The 23,352-nt window shown below is 35.0% G+C and overlaps 1 protein-coding gene and 1 long non-coding RNA gene across 2 annotated transcripts in view; both read right to left on the reverse strand.

The window, feature by feature from the left end:
- LOC144370603 (uncharacterized) overlaps positions 1 to 23,352 on the reverse strand; it is a 40,188-nt gene that overhangs the window by 11,654 nt on the left and 5,182 nt on the right. The window contains exon 3 of the long non-coding RNA XR_013430513.1: positions 19,877 to 20,035. This is a non-coding gene — a long non-coding RNA (uncharacterized LOC144370603). The remainder of the gene's footprint in view (positions 1 to 19,876; positions 20,036 to 23,352) is intronic.
- Positions 3,342 to 5,232, reverse strand: LOC101963224 (E3 ubiquitin-protein ligase RNF8-like). The gene is given in 2 exon segments (XM_078031357.1): positions 3,342 to 4,958; positions 4,992 to 5,232. Coding segments are annotated over 2 exon segments (1,389 nt in total). The 3' UTR covers positions 3,342 to 3,810.

Here is a 23,352-nt window from a genome sequence, read left to right on the forward strand (position 1 = left end):
TTTTATTTTAGGACCTTAAAGACCTTTTCCATTTTGCATAATTTTTATCAAGTCTTTAGTTATTATTCTACTATGGGTAACATATATATCTTCACAGGCTATTTTGAGATATTCCCCTTTGTCTCTGGGTTTCAGAAATTTGAATATTGTATGTCTTGATTTGATTTTCTTTCTGTTTATCCTTCTTGGGCTATATTGAGATTTTTAAAGTCATAAAGATACTATCAAGTTTGAAAAATGTTTTGCATTATATCTTTCAATATTTTGTTTCTGCTCTCTGAACTTCTAGAACTCCAACTACATTCATGGTAGACTACTTTCTAGTTCCCTACTCATGAATTAAATGTATCTGTTATTTCATGTGCCTATTATTTTTCTTGTTCAATGCTAAATATTTGGAATTATACGTTTTTGAGTAATGGGTTTTGTTGCATTATTAAAGCATACTGGACTTTAGCCAATAAGCAATGAAACTAATGACACAACAGTTTATCTTATAAAATTTGTTTTAGATTATTTTAGGACAGTTTTAAAGTAATCCTCACTCTAGAACTAGTTTAGTATTATCATTTTTGTATCATCCTTTAAAATTCTCTGTTGAATATATCATGTGTCAAACAAGAAAATGTGCAGGTCTGCATGAATTTTGAAAAATATTTTGCTTATATTTCTCATTAATTTTCCATCACTCATGTTGTTATTTACCTGGATTCATAAGAGTTTTCTCCTATAAAAGTAGAGATTGCCATTCAAGAAAAAGCTCAAATGGTCTTTTTTTACAATTTACTGAAAATAATTCTCAGCTTAGATGCCCTGGCACCCTGATCTGCAAATTCTAGCCCCTTTAGTCTCCTATAATTCAGTATCTGTCTTATGTATTCAATGAAATTACTAAGCCCTGTTTGATTTCCTTTTTCTTCACCATAGATCAGAGATTGACCTCAGGCAGAAAGATAGGTTGTTAGAATTTTTTTTTATTTGTATACTATTTTTCAAAACATCCACTTTTTACCTAGTCTCTGAAAAGTTCTTAATGTATTTCAATTTCAAGTCAAGAAAACAGGGATCATCCTGTAGCATTTACCTCTTTAGGAGCAGAAATAGAAATCTATTGTCTGTATATTTATCTCGGTTTTCAGGCACTTTATTTTATTTCCTTGTTTCCTTGTATGTTATCCTTGTGAACATTTTATCCAAAACAAATCACTGAATCTGAAAAATTGTTGAGGCTGAAGGTAATGTTTTTTATTTCGGAAAGAATTTGATTGATTTCTGGTAATTAAGCTAGAGGAAGATTGTAACCTATACTTACACGAATAGATTACTGTAAATTCAATTGTATCATACATATAAAACCAAATTTTGTACAATTGTTTTATATATATATATATATATATATATATATATATATATATATATATATATATATCCCAATATATAGGAATAACTATGATATCTTGTATTAATTTGGTGGGACTTCCATAACAGTTTATCATACAATGATTGGCTTAAACCAGAAATACTTCTTTTCTTAGAGCTCAAGAGGCCTAAAGTTCAAGGTTAAGGTGTTGTCAGGGTTGGTTTCTTCAGAAGCAGTCTCTTCTTTGTCTTGCTAATGGTCATCTTCTTTCAGCGTCCTACATGGTCTTCCCTCTGTGCATGCCTGTACCACATTTTTTTTTTCTTATTGACTCCAGTCATGTTCAAACAAGGCCTACTCATATGACCTAATTTTCTACTTATTACCTCTTAAAAGACATTATCTCCAAATATATTCTAAGGTGCTGGGGGTTAAGTCTTCAACTTATGAATTTTGGGAGACACAAATCTGTATATAATATATGAATATGGTAAATAAGTGAATGTACAGAATAGTGTGTGTAATAACATTTTCACTTGCTTTTGAAGCATTTGCATATGTAAGTTTGTAAGTTTTGGTTAAGGTTTCCAGGAAAGTATTAATAATGATTTTTTTCTCTGAAAAATTGGACTGAGGGACACAGCAGAGAGTAGGGGTATAACTTCACTTGTTAAATCTTTCTTGCTGCCTTAATCTTTTACTATACTTTTATAATAAAGAATAACATCATTTATCTATTATACAAAAGGTATAATTTTATAAATTCTAATTTTAATGATGTAAACTATGGCTTAAATTTGCCTGGTGTCAATCAGTTATATCCTGATAAATCCAGGATCACAATACAAGTCAAATGACTGTCGTGCCAATTATCTTCTATGCCTGCCAAGTAGCTGTTATACTTTCGTATAGTAATTGGATATGTAAATCTTAATTCTCCAGTTTTCTATTTGCATAGGTTATTTGAACCATAGGATAATGTCTTAATGAAGCTGTTTTTAAAAATTTCATTGATCATCATCTTGGTCATTTCAAATTTCCAGGAACAAATTTAATGACTTTCTTTTAGGATAAAACAACTCATTGTGCATATAGTTCATGCTGTCTTTAAACTTCAGCTTCTGCCTTCAACTATTCTTTTACCATGTCTCTTATTGTGGACATTTTGCAAACTTCAGACCTTCGTGATCTTTGGTTAAATATATAAAGCTTGATGTTCATCCAACTTCTAATCTAATAGTAATTCTCAACTCATTTTCTTTGTCACTTGGTACTATGATAATAATATTTTCAATTATCATTACTGCATTGACATTCTGTGGTGGATCAGACTCAGCCCAGTGTCTCCATAGGATTCCCAGAAATATGTATCTAACATTTACAGATCCCTCACATGGTGTTCTCTCACTTGAACAGAGTTGAGAAAATGCAACTTTGAACAATACTTTCATGTGAGAGACAGTGTACCTCACTGTGAACAGTCAAATGTTACTTCAGTACAGGGATCTTCACTCTAAACACAGGAGCTCTTTGCCTGAAATTAGAAAGGATCTGGTGTGGCAGAAGCAGCAGCAGGATTTCAAAGAACTTCACTTTTAGATGGTGTGGACAATTTGTTCTGAAACTGCACTTGGTTTTGAATTTATTCCTTTTAAATGACTCTTGCATCTAGTTCTGTGAAGATGGAAGACTCAATTAAGGAACCACTGTGTGGCTGTCCCAACTGGGTCCTTTATCTTGCTCAGTATGGAGGAGCAAAAAAAAGACTCCCTGAACAAAATGTGCCATAACGGTTCCACTTGACCTTTCTTTACTGACTAGGTTCATTCAAAGTTGTTTTTTTCTTTCTTTCTTAGGGAGGAAACATAAAAGGCATCAAATGGTTTAGTTGTTTCCTTTAAGAACAGTGGCTGTAGAGGGAAGAGGTTGTTATGCCATGGTGTTCAGAGAATGGTTCATCCTTTAGAGATTCTTTTTTTTTTTTTTTAGGTTTTACATTTTATTTCCAAGAAATTACATCTTTTTTCACAAAGAAGAGAGAAACTAGACTGTCAAAAACAGGCTGTCTTTAGGGGCAGCATGAGGTACACCCAACTGTCTAAAACGAACATCAACTGAGTGCTTCTGAGGTAGCAAAAACAACAACAACAAATTAAAAAAACAAAAACAAAAAACAGAACTTAAATAACCCATCCAACATGTAGTGAAGCAGTCTGTTAAGTACCCTGAAGCACTTGGTGCTGTGAGTCCTGGTATTGCTTCAGACGACGATGGCAGCAGAGCTGGCCATCACGGAGGTGGGTGATGCAGGGCTTCCTAACTCAGTCTCTGTCCCACGTGGCGTCTCTGATGACCTCCAGAGTGGCCCGAATCACACCCAGAGACATTCCTCAAGAACATCCCAAGCTCCCATTGCCTTGGAGTCTTTCAAATGTCCTTCACGCTGGTCTTCAGGACAATCTCTTTGCTTTTCGTTCCCTAATGAGGACAATTCGTCATTCTTTCACTTCTGAGCTCAGATTATCCACCATCTTATTAATGCAATTGTCCAGAACCAGGGAGTGGGTTTTGGACTCAATGTCCTTCCGACAAATGGGGCATTCTATCTTCCGCTTCATCCATTCATTGATACAGTAGGAGCAGAAACTGTGGGCACAGTTCAAGGTGACCGCCTCAATGAAGTATTCTGAACAAATAATACCCTGGAGCTCATTCTCTAGCACGTCATTCATGTGGCTAAGCACTTCCTCCTTCTGTGTTTGCACCTTCTCCTTTTCTTCCTTGGTCTGCTCCAATTCTTTGTTCTTAGCTTGAATGATTGTTTCAAAATCCTTCTTACTGCGATTTATCTCTTCCATTAGAGTTTGATGCTGGAGATGCTGCTCCTCTTCCTGGAAAGTCTTTTCTAGTTGCTCTACTCTTGCCTGCTGCTGAGCCTGCTCCGCATACAGCTGGGATTGTAAGTCCTGCAGTTCCTGCTCCATTTTCATGATTTTCTTTGAGCTCCCCTTTTGGGTTTGCCTTTTCACATTCAGAATAGCAACTTGTTTTTCCTGCATCTGTGATTTTAGCTTCAGAATCCTGGACATGGTCACCTTAAACAGCTCTAAGCTGCTCTGAGATGCTGAAGAATTTGAGGCTTTCTGCTTCTTTTGATGAAGCTCTATGACTGTGGGAGGGCCAGGGCAAATACTGGCCCCTGGGGTCTTCTCATGTGCTTCAAGAGAAGTCAACTTAGGATCGAAATATTCAGAGGGTTCACCTTTCCCGTTTGACTTCAGTGGCTGACCAGGTTCACATGACACTTTACTTATTTTGGATTTCAAATTTGAGGGGCCTTCAGCTGCAAGACCCTCCAATTCATCTAAACTAAATTTCCTTTTAGTTCTCAAGTCCTTATTTTTTTCATTCATCCGGTCACTCTTTGGGGACAGATAGGGATAAATTTTCTCCCATTCTTCCTCAGTAACTTCATATTCATACTCTGCATTCTCCTTATTTTCCAGAGGCACCCCAAGCTGGATGTGGTCTCCCTTATGGATGAAATAAAGCTTTAATGGTTCCAGGTGCTCTCTGTTCAACCATTCAGACTCTGCTGCTGCAAAACCTTCTGCCTTTTCAGAACAAACACCCTTGTTGTCCATAATTGTCCACTGACCCTCAGGATTCTGCTTCAAAACACAGTGGTTGCGAGAAATCATCAGAGGACAAATTTTTGATACCAGTTGGTATGTGACACCAAATCCTCAGCCTATAGTCACCTCACGTCCGTCCTCCAGCAACAGCCACTCGGCATTCATCCCCACCCGCCTCAAGCACCAGCTCCGGCCACTGGCTTGGTCTTCAGTGACCAAGGAAGCAGGCTCCCCCATAGCCCACTAGGCCCTGGGTGCCGCTCAGCAAGGAGCGAAACTCTGGTCCCGATCCCGGTTCCAGCCTTCTCTTGGTTTCTTCGCCGGCGCCAGACCTCCTTTAGAGATTCTTTTAGGAGGCTGCTGAAGTATCCCCTTCCCCTTGACTACATTGCCCCATTCTTTCTCACTCAAATTCAGTGGTCTTACCTGCTTTAGCCAACAGAGTTCAAAAACAGAAAATTCAGATTGACTAGGGTGGCATCAAGAGAGGAAAGAGAGCAGGGTGTCACGGTGGATCCTAAGGACCCCATAATTCTTAATTGAAAGAGTGAAGGGAATGGAAATCAGCCCTAAGAAAATCTGTATTTCCTAAACAGGTAAAATGGATCTTCAGTTTTGTAAAGGATTGACTGCAGAGACACTTCAGCTAGTAAGTTTCCATATTGAATTCTAATCGCTCTCATTGACAGAAACAGAATTACAAACAGGTCTTGCAAATAGAGAGAGGATTGTGCCTTTTGTTAAATAAACTTATATAAGGCCCTTAAAAATGGGATATGGAAATGCTATTGCATAAGATACTCACCTATGGTGCTGAAAACACTAATTAAACAATATATATTAACCTACAAGTAAAAAAGTAATTAATCTCTACTATGTTTATGTTTGATTCTTGAACTCTCCTGTTAGGTTTCAAACAAGGAGGGCTAGGAGTCCTGAGAAACTGGTAAAAGAATGTGATGAGATTGCAAGAAGCAACCTAACCCGTGCATTTGTGGTTTTATTTATCATAGTTATTGAAGTTTACACAAAGATAAGATTTATTAATTGTGCTACTCATTTTTTTACTAAATTAAACATTATAACTTTTTCATCAATTTGTTGCAAATTTTACATGGAGAAAATATAAAACAAAATGCAACACAACAAAATATCAACAAAACAGAACAATATAAGAGTTATCAGTTTTACCCATGAATTAGTTTTTTATCATACCTAATAAAAATCAAAGACAGAGATGATTGAATGGTTCTTCCCATATTCAATTATCATAGTTTAAAATAAATCACTGATAACAACTTCATGAAACCACTATGGATTTTTGTCCTGTGAGTTAAAATCCCAGAAAATTATTTTGAAATTTTTAAAAATATTTTTATATTATTCTATATTTTTTATATTTTTATATCAGTGACTGTGCTATTATGATATATATCAAAAAATATACAAAATATACAAAAATACAGTACTTTAGAGGATGAAGTAAAAATGAAAAAAAAATTTCAAAATAAGGTTACCAAATCTCAATATGAACAAATAAGCTGCATTAGCCAATCATTTCTATGGATTCCAAGACAGGGTGGCAGAAAATGTGGTTCATTCTTGTTGTTCTGCTGTCCAAAGTTTTGAGTGAGTGCACCCATTGCCCTTTCCTGAGATTTCCATAAGATCAGCATTCTATACTCCTGATCTTGGTCAGCCTTATTTCTAGCTTGTGTCTCTATTGTAAAACACTCAAAGACTTTAGTTCTGACAGCTATGTGTATGTTCATGAATAAAATTTACTACTCTGCAGGATTTGGGTTTATAGCATCTGCCTGGATTGTACTTATTTAGGTGGAATGCAATCAACCATGACTGTAAAAAAATAAAATAAAATAAAACCCACTGTATTATTTTTATGCATTGAAGCTACACTATTCATATTCTGCTAAGAACAGAAAATGCACATATGTTCACTGGAAAGATACAGTTTTTGGAAATTAAACATGCTTTCATAAGAACTACTTAAGCTTCTTTTGATCCTTACAATTGGCATGAATATTTTTCTGGGTCAAAAGAAAGATATGGCATTGGTACATCTACATTTTGTCTAGAATGTGAGATCAAGAAAGTCATGAACACTCTATTTGCAAAACTGGATAGTGAAACTAACCTTTGGGAGAACTTAATGTCCTTGAGCTTATTTACTTCTAGTACATTGAGTGAAATTCACTTAGATTTATTGTTATTAAAATTCTTCATCATCACTATCAGCATCATTATCACCCCCAAGTGTACACAGCACTTTTCCTTCCAGATGCTTAAGTTGTTTACTTATATTACTGCAGTCATTCTTAAATATGCTTAAAATATCAGCTCACACATTTATTCCCACAATACCTCCCTATGGAGAAAAATTAAAAGTAAAATGATTTAAATTGACATTTTTCCCACAGTCTCTGGCCAGAGAAGCCAGTGGCTATTCCAAGGCCATATGACTTCATTTGTCCTTATAGTATTCCAGTGAGATAAGAAAGTGGAAGGCATTTACATCCTCTAAAAATGAATTAAACAGAGGTGCAGAATATAAAAGAAGACTCATCCAAGGACACATTTGAATTAGCAACATGCCCATAAGTTAGCCCAAGTCTTCTGATTTTTGCACCAATCTTTTTCCTAGTCAAGTATCCAAATTAACTGATCTAGATCTTATTAAATTCTATTTTGATCTTTTGCAAATATGATTAGTATACACCTTAGGAGTGACTAGTAGGGCAGGCATAAATATGTGTAATAAGATAGTCATAAAGGCTAATGAGAAAAAAAATCTTTCTGTTCTTCATAAAAATAGAAGTGTATTTGAAACAAGGGTCAGTACAGCTTTTGGTAAATATATTTTATTGGGTAACTTTTTAAATTTTTTTGAAGTTGAGGATTCTCATCAAGAATAATTTTAAGGGTTCAAATTATTGCAGAATTGTTTTAAGTATTAAATATGATTATCTGGTACATGGCAAGAATATCATGTTTTATAGTTGCTGTTATTGGTTATTGTCATTATTATTTCTTTATATTTTAATGACATTGTGCTCTCTTTCTTTGGAGTGCAAATACACTTGACTAACCACTTATGCTTGGTAGGATTTGATCATTACCATCCTGTATTATTTGTTTGATTTTTAGTTCCATGAATCCTACTCCCATTTTGATTCAACTTCCAAATCTGGGTTAAGCTTTATTCCTAATTCAGAACATCTTGTCAGCAACACTGTGATGAATGTGGATAATTTAAGTGAAACAACCCCAGATATCCCTGCCTAAGGATACTTGTCTAGAGTAAGCTCTTTTTTTGCATAAATGTTTTCTTCCTTGTTATCAGATCCCTGTCTTGAAGTATATTTGACTTCTGTTTGCCTTTTTTTTTTTAAACTCTGCAGTCATGTGGGTCCCAAAAGCCCAGGGTAAGTTTTGATTTGATTAGTTTCATAATTCTGAAATCTACCCTTGACCTAATGATCTGTCCCAGATCCATGTGGTCCTTGTTTTCTTTTTGCTAGATTCATTGTATATTCTCTTCCAAGGATTTTCTATGGAGTCTTCCAAAATTAAGGGGCAACTCATCCACTGGATCATGGATTATCTTTCCAGTGTCTGAACCACATGATGGTCACCAGATCTGCTGGATAGAACAAGTTTCTGTCTCCATGTGCTTCTTCTCAGTGCAACAAACATTGATAGTACCTTCTCCAGGACTGTCAGCATGCTCAAATGTTACATCTAGGGAGATGTAACATTTGAGATGTAACTCCCTATTAGGACTCTTCTTTTCCTGGATTCCCGACAGTCCTTTCTGAACTAAACAAGATTTGGGGCTGGTATTGGTATAATAGGAAATTGAGATTATATTACTGAATATTGCTGGAAGGTTGACACTGTAAAGAGGTCTAGATGGAAATCTCAGGGACATTCTGAAAATGCTAAGAATGAGAGTAGGTGTGATAAGGTGACTAAGTGAAGGTGTGAGCCCATGATGAGCATAGAACTTCAGGCCTTTTTTTTAATGGTTTTCAGGGACACCATCTTTTCCCCTTATTGTCCTTTATTCCTAATAAGGTGCTTCTTGAATCACAGTTGCATGGTCCCAACAACATTACCAGTTACCTGATAAATCAAGATTTGCCATGATTTAGTACACCTTGTGAATTTTAACAGAACTCTGGGTCTTTCTAGAAGCAACAAAATAGACTTCTTAATGCAGCTTTATCTCTCCTTTTATAAGCATCTAGAACAAAATTCATTTGCTCCATTTGGGTTCACCATTTCATTATGATAAGTGCTGATGGTTGATTTATGTGTCAACTTGTTGAGTCGTAGTGTGCCCAGCTATTTAGTTAAACACTACTTTTGAGTATGTCGTGAGGATTTTTCCAGATGAAATTAGTATTTGAACTGGTGGACTGAGTGAAGCAATTGGCCCTCCCTATTATGGGCTTAATAGAACAAAAAATCAGAGAAAAGCATATTTTACTCTCTCTCTCTCTCTCTCTCTCTCTCTCTCTCTCTCTCTCTCTCTCTCTCTCTCTCTCTCCCCTTGACTGTCTTCAAACTGACATATCAGTCTTCTTAGATTCTTTAACTGGGACTTACACTATCAGCTTTCCTGTTTCTCAATTTTTCAAATGTGGACTATACTTATACAATCAGTTCTGCTGGTTCTCAGACCTTCAAGCTCATTCAGTAGCAGTGGTCCACTTTGTGCTTTGAATTAGCCCTTGCTGCCCTGCCACAGCAACTAATTGTTTAAAAGGACATGCTTCTTTCTCCCTTCCCGTTCCTAATTTCTCCCTGTCTCTAATGTCAAGGGAAACAGGATTGCCTTTCATCCCCATCCTAAACAGAGTTATCTGTCCTTGAGCGCACACCCACAACAAGAATAAAGTAATTCAGACTTTTCAAATGGTACCAGAAGATCTCAGAAATGACTATTTTCCAAATTAACAAGTGAATTACTACTCTAGACAGATCATGTGGAATGTAGCCTTTGAGTCACCTCTTTAAAAAAAAAAAAAAAAAAAAAAAAAAAAAAAAAACCTGTTCTCCAGGATGGGCAGGAGTACTTTTCCTTTGCTAGCAAAACAATCAGATTTCTTTTTCTCAAAACTGTATCCTCATTATTGGATTGGCACAGAGACAGGGACCTAGTTTTCAGTAATGATAGCAGAGGAAAGTGCTGCTAGCTTTCCTCAGTCTTCAGTTTTGGAGTGGTAGATCTTGTGACTTCTGATTGTTGCAATCATATAAGCCTATTCCTCAGAATATTTTTTCTCTATCTTTTCTATTGGTTCTATGTTTTTCTGGAGTACTACGTTTAATAGAGACAACAATTTTTATAAAAGGTTAAAAATGAAATTAAAAACAAAAAAATTTAAAAAAAACTTCCAAGAGTAAGCAGTATCATAGCTTATAACCCAGAAGCTCACTGGTCCTCCATGGTATCACTGCGAGCATTATGGAGGAGCCCTTGCATTCTGGTACTGCTAGTAAAACCATGACTTTGTCCTTGCTTCCAATTCCATGATTCTCATCAACAGCTTGATGCCACGGGGCTGATCATTATGCCCTTTATGTCTTTTGACATGAGCTATCATCTCTTGCCAATATCCATATGGATTCAGGGAAGGAAGGGCTTTTCCCTGCTCATTGACCACACCTAAACATTCTTTCCAGCTTGTTTCCTTAATAATATTTATTATTATCTTTCATTATGTCCCCTTTTTTTCACTACAATGTAAGTCAAAAACTATTTCTCTATCATTTATTTACTCTACTATTCATAGAAGTGAAACCAGTGCTGACACAGAATAGCATATTTATTCAATCATTAACTATAAAAGTAATATTGGTGATTTTAATAAGCTTTAAAAGCGTTAAACAAGCTAAATATTGTGCTAGATTAGCTGAATGTATTATTTCAGGTTTTCTTTTTACAATTCTAAGGAATCAGACTCTTTCATTGGCCCCATAGCATAGAGAAGTCGAGTACAGTTCTATGGTCAGTCTATGGGTGATAGAGTTCACAATAGTTTCCATTCAGGCAGCTCTTGCAAACTCATGACCTTCTGAATTTTGAACTTTGTGTGCAGATGCCATAGTAAAGACACTATAATTTGGGGGAGCAATACTAATAACTCATTACATTAGACCACAGTTCTATTTGAATAGCCTTTAGAGACCCTCATTCCTAAGGACATTACCAAAACATAGGGGTCTGGGGACTGGGCAATTGAGAGGTTCTCATAATTTCCAATAATGGTAGCAACAAGCAAACCAGAAATTTGACAGAGAGCAGGAAGAAAAGAAAAAGCCTCAGTACCCTCATGAGATCCTAGACAATCCTGGAGAATGGAAAATCTCTACACATATGCTAGACTGCCTCCACTCAGAAACTGTTAGAGCAGGATGTGGGGCAGACTGTGAAACCTTTCCAGGTTACACACAGATCCACAAAAACTGGCAGAAGCCTTACTGATACTAGGGCCTTAAGCACAACCTATTGAGGGGGGCCGTCTACTGGTTGAACAATAAGCTACTCTGACCAAAGGGCAACTGCTATGAAGCTAGATATAAAAACAGAATCACTCACCTCCCTGTAGTCTGAAATACTGTGTACATGGACAAAGCTTCACGCTCATGAATAAACAGAAAAGAAAGAGGCAAGCTACTAGTCCCTGGAAGAACATGAGTCGAACACATAAATTTGAACTGTGATAAAAGCCTCCAAACTAGCACATATTCAATGAAAAATGGTAAAATCCATCTGGACATGGGTTTAATTATACCTTTGACCAACAGTGGTTTATGCTGACAAAAGGTGACGGCTAGGTCATCAGGCAAAATGTAAAAATAAGAAACAAATTGTATAGGGACAGAGAAGTAACACACAGTGAAGGAAATAGACTTCAGAGTTAGTTCAGCCAAGTTATATAGTAAATAAATAAGTAAACGACAAAATACCAACACCCCAAGAGTATTAATATTCAGAATAGCTATACTACATTACTGAAAACATCCAGTTTCCAACAAAAATAATTGCATGAAATGAATAAAACTAGAACAGTATGATTCATACACAGGGAAGAAAAGAAGTAGGTGAAAACTGCTTTTTTAAATGTCAGAAAGTAAATTAACAAAACCAACAGTTAGTTCTCATAATTGACATGATTAGCTAAACTAATCAAGAAAAGAGAGAATAGTAGAGAATAGTCTGATCTGATCTCTTCAAGAAGTCAGTGTCTTAGGGGGCAATGTAAGCTCTGTCACAGAACAAAAGCGATTAAAGAGATATCAGGAAATATACAGACCTCACCTAACTTTTCTTAAACAAAGAAATAACAGAATTAGAAAATATATTTGGGAAAAATCAGGGAAAACTGAATAAGGTCTGTACATTAGATGGCATAAGGAATTACTCTTTTTTGATGTAATAATGAAAAATAATGATTTTGTATGACAGTGTTCTTATTTTGGGCAGATGCATCCTGAAATATTTAGAAATGTTCTCTCTATAAAGTTTGTTAAAATTTTCAACAAACAAACAAGAACAAAACAGCTAAAGAAATTATAAAGTATCAATACTTGAATCTACTTCAATAGTATGTGGATTCTATTGGACTATTCTTTTTTCCGCAACTACCATTTTTTTGCAAGAAAAACTTGGAAAAAATGGGGGAGAGGCTTGTTTTTATATTTTATTAAATTGTACCAAAAGGTATAAAACTTAACTTCATTAACAAACATGAGGTTAAGATATATTAGTAACTCTGCTTCTTAATGTTTTTAGTAAAGTTTTTGTTTAACTTTAGAGAAATAATTGATAAGCTAATATTTGTTTAAAATAAAATAATTTTCATCTAAAATGTGTTGCTTCTGTTAGAAACTATGAAACACTAAATATATCTAGGTGGTGAAATTCTGTGTAATTTCATTTCCTATTTTCTGATTATTTAATACTGATGCTGTATATTTATTAACTCTTTATTCTAGGTACCATGCTACATTCTTTACATATAATTTTATAATTTCTCATTGATTCATTACAAAAACATCTGGGCTATTAGAAAGGTAGCACTGATGAAAGAGAAAAAAAAACAGTAAAATTTTAAAAGGTTTTGAACCACCATAAAATGAAGGAAGGATCTATTCAGGCATATTTGGTAGAAATTCCAAGTTTGAATAAAAGGCTAGTTGAGGGGAGAACCATGAGTTCATTTCATAAAATATAGGGACTCTAATATGCACAATAGTATTTATTTCTTCTTGTTTCATAACCCATGAGCTGAGAAGGTGGATGGATGAGTTGGTCCAAGACTGAGGTCAATAGGGTAAGTGCATTACAAAGAAAAGAAAACATGAGTTTAATTATGTTGACAGAAGGAGAGATTGAAATAATGTGCCACATGATCCAGAGAAAGAATGAATCCTTGCTTCGAAAGTGGCAGGTCAGGGGCTGGGTTATCAGTATATGGTGGTCATCCACAACAAAGCAATCATTCCTCTTAGCCAGGTCATTAACAGAAGTACAGGGGCTGGGGATGTAGCTCAAGTGGTGGCGCGCTCTCCTGGCATGCGTGCGGCCCGGGTTCGATCCTCAGCGCCACATATAAACAGGGATGCTGTACCCGCCGATTACTAAATAATAAATATTAAAAAAAAAGAAGTACAAATCTGTCCATTACTACATTCTCAAATGTACAGACTACTCATTGCAGACACTTTGGGAGAGATAGAATATCTACTTGCAGATCTATCCACTAAGAAAAGCAGCATCTGTGTAGGAAGATGGTTTATACCTAGAGGATGACACCTCCTGCATGTTTTGTATGGAGGTTATGGAGGGAAAGATATATGAGTTTCTCCCTTAAAAGTACATAAATGTGCCTGGCTTCCAAATGCCATCAAAGCTGAGAAATCAGGAAGAATAGATCATGTACGCAGGGCTAAAGATACTTGTAAAGTTTAAAAAAGAAATTCTTGATATAGGATAATACGTTTATTATTATCTTTTTTTTTTTTTTGCTTTAAAGATTAGAAATACAATTTTTCTGTGGAAAAGACCAGCCTATGATATATGTAGAACATAGCAAAGAAGTAGACAATTTTTTCTAAGTAAACTTTGTTGGGAGAAGACTCTTGATAAGCAGAATATTAGCCTCTAAAGAATGAAGAGAAGATAAGCTGAGTTCCTGTGTCTTATGGAAAGTATGGCAAGTTGAGCCTGAAAAGTTGAGGTTTGATGCTCAAAATGCAATAGAATTTATCTATGTTAGATATACCTGATATTGTACACCTGCCAATAGCTATGGCTCCTGTGAGAATAGGACTTCTCCTTTTCCCTGGCTCTGTTTTCTTAACTGAAGAATATATTAAATATATTCAATTGGTGACTGTATGCATTAAAATATTATAACTAATATTGAGTCAATTTCCATACAGGGCATCAAAGAGACTGAAGATATAGTAAACTATAGTAATTTCTTCTCAAAAGAAATTTACAAATTAGATGGAGAAAGATAGCATACATTTGAGAAACAAATAGAAACATAGTGTGAACCGTATTTTAGTTGACCTACAATTAATAAATAATTGAGAAAACAATGTAATTTGAGAAAGTTTAATGGAGATAAGGCTTTGAATGAAGTATAAAATTGATTGGCGGGTGTTGGGGATATTAATCGATTTAGAAAACAGACACCTAGGGAAAATGGACATAGTCTTTATGTGTTTATATATGGAGTGAAATTCCCAAAGAGAAAGAATATTTTATAAATTAATAGCTAAAATTTGGGGCTGGGATTGTGGCTCAGTGGTAGAGCACTTGCCTAGCATGGGTGGGACCAGGGTTCAATCCTCAGCACCACATAAAAATAAAGGCATTGTGTTGTAAAAAGAAAATAGGCAAAATTGTATACAATAAAGATTCAATTAATTAACTGAGATGATTCATTGAGTGTTAAGACAGGAGAATTATTCCAAGTAGAAGATATTAATTAAGTGCATGATTAGAAATATGGTTAATCACAGGTAGATGATATGACCAATGTGGACATCTCAAGTATTTTCCCAACTGAAGAATTAAAAGATTATAAATTTTTACCACATTTTTGTGGTGTTCTTTAGCTATCATTAAATATCTGTCTTCACCTTCTCCTTCTTTAACTAAACTCAGAAGTATTGGCTACTACAAAGGCCCCATAAAAATCTTTTACATCTGTGAGCTTTCTGTAGTGGTGATGTCATAAGTAACCAGCAAACAACTTTTCACACACTTAATACTTGGACTGTTGGGTAAGGGGAGAATGGAGGTGGGAAAGGAGAAGAAAGAAAGGAGGAAGAGAGGAGGGAAAGGAGAAGGAAGGGAATAAGGTGAAACCACTCACAGGAAATAGGTAAATAGCATTGGTCAGACAATAAGCTATGAACAAAAGAAACCTTAGAAACTTTCAGTGGTGTTATTTTTTAAAAAACTTGAATATTTGAAAGTATAAGAAAACTTTTTGTCACTTATATGAACAGGGAAGCACCCATTCCATCCAGTCTGAATGATGTAGAAACATGGATAGATGAGAGGATCAGTAGATAATGCAAAATCGTAAAATATAAATAACCAGCTTCCAGACCACTAGGACAGAAGGGAGGAGTTGGGGTTTGGATGTGTGGTGCCCATCAAAGCTCCTGTTAATGCAGGAATATTCAGAAGTGAAATGACTGAATTATGAGAATGGTAACCTAACCAACATACCCTAGTTTAAATAGACTGACTGGGTGGTAACTGTAGGCAGAGTGGGTGTCGCTAGAGAAGGGGTTACACAGACATGCCCTGAAAAGGTGCATATTCCCTATATTCCCCGGGCTCCATCCCCTCTCTCTCTTTCTGCTTTCTGACCTGGGATGAGTTGAGCAATTTTTCTCTTCTGGGCCCTTCTCCCCTGAGGATCTGCCTCACCACGGTCCCAGAGCAACAGAGTCAGCCATCTTTGGACTGAGACCTCTGAAACTGTAAGCCTCAAACAAACTTTTTCTCCTCTAAATTGTTCTTGTCAGGTATTTTGGTCACACTGATGCAAAATCTGACTTAAACTGGATCTTTCCAGATCAGGAAAGACTTTACTTTCTTCATACCTGAATTAACCACATCCTGAGAAGAATTTGCAAGATGTTACATAATCATAGCTTATTATTCCTACTTGATTGTATAAATATTCTTCACAAAGTCAAAGCTGGACTGTTCCTGTGTCATCAAACTCACTGAAGCAGATGAGTTATTATATTGGTGAAATTAATTATTAAAATGAAGACATGCTTTGTTCTGCTTTAAAGGGAAGATAAAAGCCTGAACAATTAAGAATGGTTTCTGTTTCAGCTAATGTGCAATATGGATTCTAATATAATTAGTTGAGTTTGGAAAATTATTTTTATATTATCTGTGCCTTCATTTAATACATTTATACATTCATTCATTTATTCATTCAAAAGTATGAATTGAATGCCTTCTGGATGCCAAACCTTGAGAAGGAAGATAGAAATACAAACAGATATATAAGGTCCTATAATTTTGAAAACTCTTCACTTAATAGATCTATGAAGTCTCCTGGCCCTGAGTGTCAACTGAGTATTAAATGAACTGTCTGTAGTGTTCTTTCCAAAAACATGACATTTCTTTGAAAAATATGTTGTACCAATACATTCTCTATTCCACCCTGATTTTATTTGCTTCTTATCTTATACTACTTTTGGTATTGGTTTGCTCTTCTTTTTCCAGGCTTTGAGGTATAATGTCAGGTTGTTTATTTGTTGACTTTTTCTTATTTTAATAAATGAACTCCATGCAATGAACTTGCCTCTTAGCACTGTCTTCATTGTGTCCCAGAGATTTTGATCAGTTGTATTGGAGTTCTCTTTAACTCCAAGATTTTTTTTATCTCCTCCCTGATGTCCTCTGTTATCCATGAGTCATTCAATAGGGTATTTTTTAGTCTCCAGGTGTTGGAGCAGCTTTTCTTTTAAATTTTATCATTGATTTCCAATTTTATTCCATTATAGTCTGATATAATGCAGGATATTATCTCTATTTTTTTTTGTTTGCTAAGACTTACTTTGTGGCATAACATATGGTCTATTTTAGAGAAGGATGCATTTGCTGCTGAGAAGGAAGTGTATTTGCTCATAGATGGATGGATTATTCTATATATGTCTGTTAATTCCAAATTATTTGTAGTATTATTGAGTTTTATATTTTCTTTTTGTAGTTTTTGCTTGGAAAATCTATCCAGTGATGACAGAGATGTATTAAAGTCACTCAGTATTATTGTGTTGTGGTCTATTTGGTTCATGTATTTGAGAAGGGTTTGTTTGACATAGATTTCCCATTGTTTGTGTCATAGATATTTATAATATGACTTTTTGATGTATGTGTCCCTTAAGCAGTATGACATGTCCTTCTTTATCCATTTTTATTAGCTTTGCTTTGAGGACCACTTTATCTGATATGAGGATGAAAACCCCTGCTTGTTTATGTGTTCCACATGAGTGGTACGTTTTTTCCCATCCTTTCACCTTCAGTCTGTGAATGTCTTTTCCTGTAAGATGAGCATTGAAGGCAACGTATTATTGGGTCTTTTTGGTAAATCCAATCTGTCAGTCTGTCTTTTAATTGATGAATTTAGGCCATTTACATTCCAGGTTATTACTGAAATATGATTTGTATTCCTGGACATTTTGGTTTTTACTTGGTTACTCCTTTTATCGGCCTTTCCTTTAGTGTAGTTCCTCCCTTTGCTGATTTTTATTGTTGTTTTTAATTTTCTCCTCCTTGAATGTTTTTTTGAGGGTCCTCTGTAGTGTAGGCTTTCTCACTGTAAATTCTTTTAACTTTTGTTTATCATGAAAGTGTTTTATTTCATCATTAAATCTAAAAGCTTAATTTTGCTGAATGTAAGATTCTTGGTTGGCATCCATTATCTTTCAGAGCTTGGTATATGTTGTTCCATGATCTCCTTGGCTATGAGGGTCTGGGTTGAAAAATCTGTTGAGAGAATTGGTCTCCTCCTATATGTGATATAATGCCTCTCTTTTGTGGCCTTCAAATTCTATCCTTAATCTGTATGCTAGACATTTTCAATATAATGTGTCTTGGTATAGATCTGTTGAAATTTTGCAATTTGGTGTATTGTAAGCCACCTGTATTTGATTTTTCAATTCATTCTTCATGTTGGGAAATTTTCTGATCTTATCTCATTGAAGAGATTGTGTATCCCTTTGGTTTGAATCTTTGTGCCTTTCTCTATCCCAACAGCTCTTAGATTTGGTCTGTTGATGCTATCCATAATTGTTGGATATTCTGTTCATGGTTTCTTACTATATTCACTGTGTGGTCAACTTTATTTTCCAGATTGTATACTTTGTCTTCATTATCTGACATTTTGTCTTCCAAGTGATCTATTCTGTTGATGATGCTTTCTATTTAGTTTTCTATTTGGTCTATTGTTTCCTTTATTTCAAGGATTTTTTATTTTATTTTATTTTATTTGTGTGTGTGTGTGTGTGTGTTTTTTCCAGAATCTCTCTTTCTCGAACTAATCTTTTGCTACCTGCATTTGCTCCCTTATCTCTTTGTTGGTGTGATCAATGTTTGCCTGTATTTGCCCTGTTATCTCTTTGTTGGAGTGATCAATATTTGCTCATTCATTTCCTGCTTTAATTCACATATCATTTCAATTATGTATATTCTGAACTCTTTCTCTGACATTTCATCAACTGTGCTGTCCATGGATTCTATTATTGTAGTATTCTGATTTATTTGGGGCACTTTCTTCCCTTGTTTTTTCATATCAACTATGTGTGTTCCTTGCTTGCAGTGAAGATCTGAGGTATTACACTTTATACCCTGCAATCTTTTTTAATATTTATTTTTTACTTGTAGTTGGACACAATATCTTTATTTAATTAATTAATTTATTTTTATTTGGTGCTGAGGATTAAAACCAGGACCTCACATGTGCTGGGTGAGTGCTCTACCGCTAAGCCACAATCCCAGCTCTCTACCCTATAATGTTGTAGTATCTGGGCAGATTACCAGTACCTCACCTTGGCGTTGGGCTTCCAGACTCTGCCAGTGTCCCTGAATGAATGCTACTTCAAGTAAGGTGGTTGCAGAAATAGCAGAGGTAACTTGGGACAGTAGTGGGGTTCCCCCAAAATTGATGCAACCTCTTTCAGAGATGGGATTGAAAGTGCAGGCTCTGCACTGGCTTTGGGATACTCGCTTGGAGATGTTCCTGCTTCTAGGCATTGTCTATTGTCACAAGGTGGAGGCTACTGTGTGGAAAGGACTGTAGAGAAGGCCTGGATCTCAGCTTCAGTGTGGATCTCCTAGTCGGTGGGGCCTATCCTGGGCCTGGCCTGGGCCCCTGAATGGGTGGCAAGGCAGTCTCAGGGAAGATATTTTATAACCTTCCTTTAAAAAGTGGGAATACCTATATCTATTACTCTATGCTTGTCCTATCATAAGAAATGTACATTTTTAATAAACACTAGTGATGCTCCTGTAGAAAACCTGGATTGATTGGGTTATGAGAGTCTTAACTCAATCAGTGGATTAATCTGATAGGATTAACTGGGTGGGAGCTAAGGGCAGAGCGATGACTTTGGCAAGTTATTTAACTATACTCCCAAATCTCTGCATCTTTAAAAAGAAAAATTCACAAACACCTCACACAATGAAATGAGATATTGACTCAAAATCCTGGTAAAACACAAATTGTTGTTGCTGCTCATATTACCTTACATATTATTAGATTCAAATGCTACTAAAGGTTAGCTTGAGAACAGAAATTCAACTTACTAGCTACTTAGGAATTCCTCTTCTTTGGAAAGCCACTTTTTTTCACTCTCTTCCACACCGCAACGATTATGCTTATTATAATGAGAAAAGGTGAACCAATGTAGAAACCTAGAAGCCAGTTCTTCATAGTATTCCCAGAATCTTTCTCCGGGACTGAACCTAAAAACAAAAGTACATTAAAAATTAGGCTATCCAATTTTACTTTCAGGTTGCAACAAATTTATTAAAATATTCTGAATTTTTGTTACTATAGGAGCAAGAAAAAAAATATAGAATCATAATATTTAAAGATACACATATACATACATAGTATCTTACATATATATACATAATACATATATGTATGTGTTTGTGTGTATATATAATATATAAAATCTTTTTTTATATATGTATAAAATCTTTTTTTCTAAAAATGAAAGCTAAACTCCCAAAAGGTTCCATAGTTTTCAACATGGTACAGAAGCTACAACAAAATCTAATTGTGGGTCAAAGGATGCAATAATAAGTAATTTGAGATGGTGTAATCACAAAGTTATCCAAATTTGCATCATTTTAATATTTTCTAAGGACAGGATTATTAAAAGATCTCACTGTATTTGTATATATTCAGTTTTTATTTAGTAGATTGTTGGCTTTTGATCTTAGGGCTCTAATTTTATATGTAAAGTCATTGTGGTGCTAATAAAGGATGCAAGCATAAAAATTAAGAAACTTCAATTCATAACCCTAATTCTGACACTTGTAAGCACTGAGCATAGTCCTAAACTTAAGTGTCTCAGCAGCACGTGAGGGATTTGCTTTGCTCGCTATACATCCCCAGTGCCCAGATCAACATCTGGTATATATGAAGAGTTCCATAAGTATTTGCTAACTCAGTGGACGCATGAATGACAGGCACTAAAATAAAGAATAATCTGAAATTTGTGCTGGTATCCCTTCTGTAAACTCTTAAGCTGCTATATACAGATTGTTCTCATTTAAACTACAAACTCCTTTGGAATAAAATTTTGTCTTCTATTTCATTTCTTCTATAACATAAACATAGTAATAGTAACAGATATAGTAAATACTATTTGTTTACAGTTGAAATCTCAATCGTATAGAGGCCAGCTGAAAAATATTCTAAAAGAGAAAGTCAATGGTATCAGTAAGGAAAAAGTTTCAAAGATATTCAGATTCAATTATAATATTTTAATACTATAAAAAAGAGAAAGAATAAGAAGGCATATTTGGATCACATTCTTTGAGAAAACTCAGATTACCTTAAAAATGTTAGTATCACTTCAAGTGATAAAAATCTAATGTTAGTTTAGTGAGGATAAAAAATTTGAAAATTTTATCTAAAGAGACTAGTACTTGCCCGATTTTACAGTCATAAAAGCACTTCTGGCACTTGTTTGGCAATCTGGAGGCAGTAACCATCAGAACAGTTGCACACACCTTGGTAATTGCACACCTAGGATCATTATTTAAAATGTGGATGTTTTTTTAAAAATATATTTTTGCATTGAAAGTGAAATTATGAGATAGATCATCATGTTTAGTTTTGCATCTTAACCTAACATAATTTGATTTCTATAGTGATTTATTTAGAGAGATAATTGTACAAAATAAATGTTTGATCTCTTAAAGACTCAAACATACACACCAAAGAAAAAGAAGAGGAGGAGAAAATGGGAAGAAGAGGAAGAAGAGCAGGAGGAGGAAGAGCAGGAGGAGAAGGAGAATAAAAAAAAATAAAGAACTATAAAGTGACTAAGAACATACACTACCTTCAAATATTTCTCTGCAAATTTAGTGTGCAATTTCAAAAACACATACTACTTAAATTCTAATTGAAATGCCACCTTTACAGTGATATACTTGCGAAAGCTAAAATCAGCTACAACCTGATTGTATGCCTCAATTCCCATTTCCACATTCAGTGGTTTATGTTGATAGTTTGAGGTATTTGCCTCTACATAAGGTACTTTACTGTTCACCAGACTGGAAGCTAAATATTTTCTGGCCTAAAACTACCTTTAAACAGGACAGGATTTTGTTTTATCTGCATTTGTTTGATTTTTAATTAAAAGCATTTTGTAATCTGAGCATCTAGATGCTTAGATATAGTACAAGTGTAGTAAGTGATTTTTTTTCTGTAACTGAGAAATGTAATTAAATGTATTTAATTAATGTAATTAATTAATGAATGTAATTAATTAATTAATGACGACAGCAAGCACATTTATTGTGCTTATTAGCTGTGAGTCTCTATTCTGAGCACTTTATATGCTCCACCTGCTTATCATTTTCACTACCTTCCACTAAGTGCAATCCAATTATTAATTCTCAAAAGAATTAGTGCACTTAGGAAGTCAGAGCCCTCATGATTCCATCTTTCACCTCTGAACTTTGCTACATTTCCTAATACATGAGTTTCTGGGGACACATTTCAGATCTAAAAGCATAAAAGAACTATTATCATTCCCACTTTACAAATGAAGAAACTGAGACATACATATTTAGCTTTCCAAAAGTCAAACTGCTACTAATGGAGAGAGCCAGCATTTAAACTAAGAAAGTCCTGAGCATTATACTATGCTACCTCTCAAAATAATATAAAACATCTCTCAATTTGGGGTGTCTTACATTGAATCTAAATATTACAACTAAGAACATGAATCTTTTCCCCTGAAACTATTTACAAAACTGATGTTCCTCTAATGTCAGTTTGTTCCAGTATTCCTCCCTCACTCATGTCACTTAGTTAACCTTAAAAAGCTCATGTTTTGGAAGATTCAGAGGTGAGGCTTTGGGGCAATAATAATAAAATGTCATCAGGAGATTAATCCATTTGACTAAACAATTGTGTGGTAACTATAGGCTGATGGGGCACGGCTGCCTACAATTTCCACACAAGAGTTTCTTCAAATTATGAGGTTATTTTGACCTTGGGGTTATACCTTCATGCATGAACTTTCTCTTTCTCTGACACTCTCATGCACACACATTCATTCCTGTCGCCCCGCCCCTTTTCTCCCTCTCTGCTTTCTGGCTGTCATAAGTTGAGCAGCTTTTCTCCTCCACCACTTTTCCATCAAGATGTTCTGCCTTAGGTCAGGTCCAGAAGAATGGAGTTAGCTGATCTTGGACTGAATCTTTGAAGTTATGAAGCCCAACTTTTCCTTCTCTAAGTTGTTGTTGTCAGTACTTGGGTCACAGTAATGAAAAGCTGACTAACACATAAGGAAATAATTTAAGATTATGGAAATATATCACTCCTTAAAAAATTTACACCCACTAGTTTTAGAATCCACTAATAATTCTTTAACCCCCTCATTCTTTCTATATTGCTTATCTGTAAGGAAAATTTTTCATTCCTCCCCATCTATTTATGCAGTTATTGTCATTAACAATAATCAATAATAGTAAATGATATTACTGTAAATACCACATAATACAACTACTTATTAAATTTTTACTTATTCATTAAA

The sequence above is a fragment of the Ictidomys tridecemlineatus genome, chromosome 14, assembly GCF_052094955.1.
Source record: "Ictidomys tridecemlineatus isolate mIctTri1 chromosome 14, mIctTri1.hap1, whole genome shotgun sequence".
Taxonomy (NCBI): Eukaryota; Metazoa; Chordata; class Mammalia; order Rodentia; family Sciuridae; genus Ictidomys; species Ictidomys tridecemlineatus.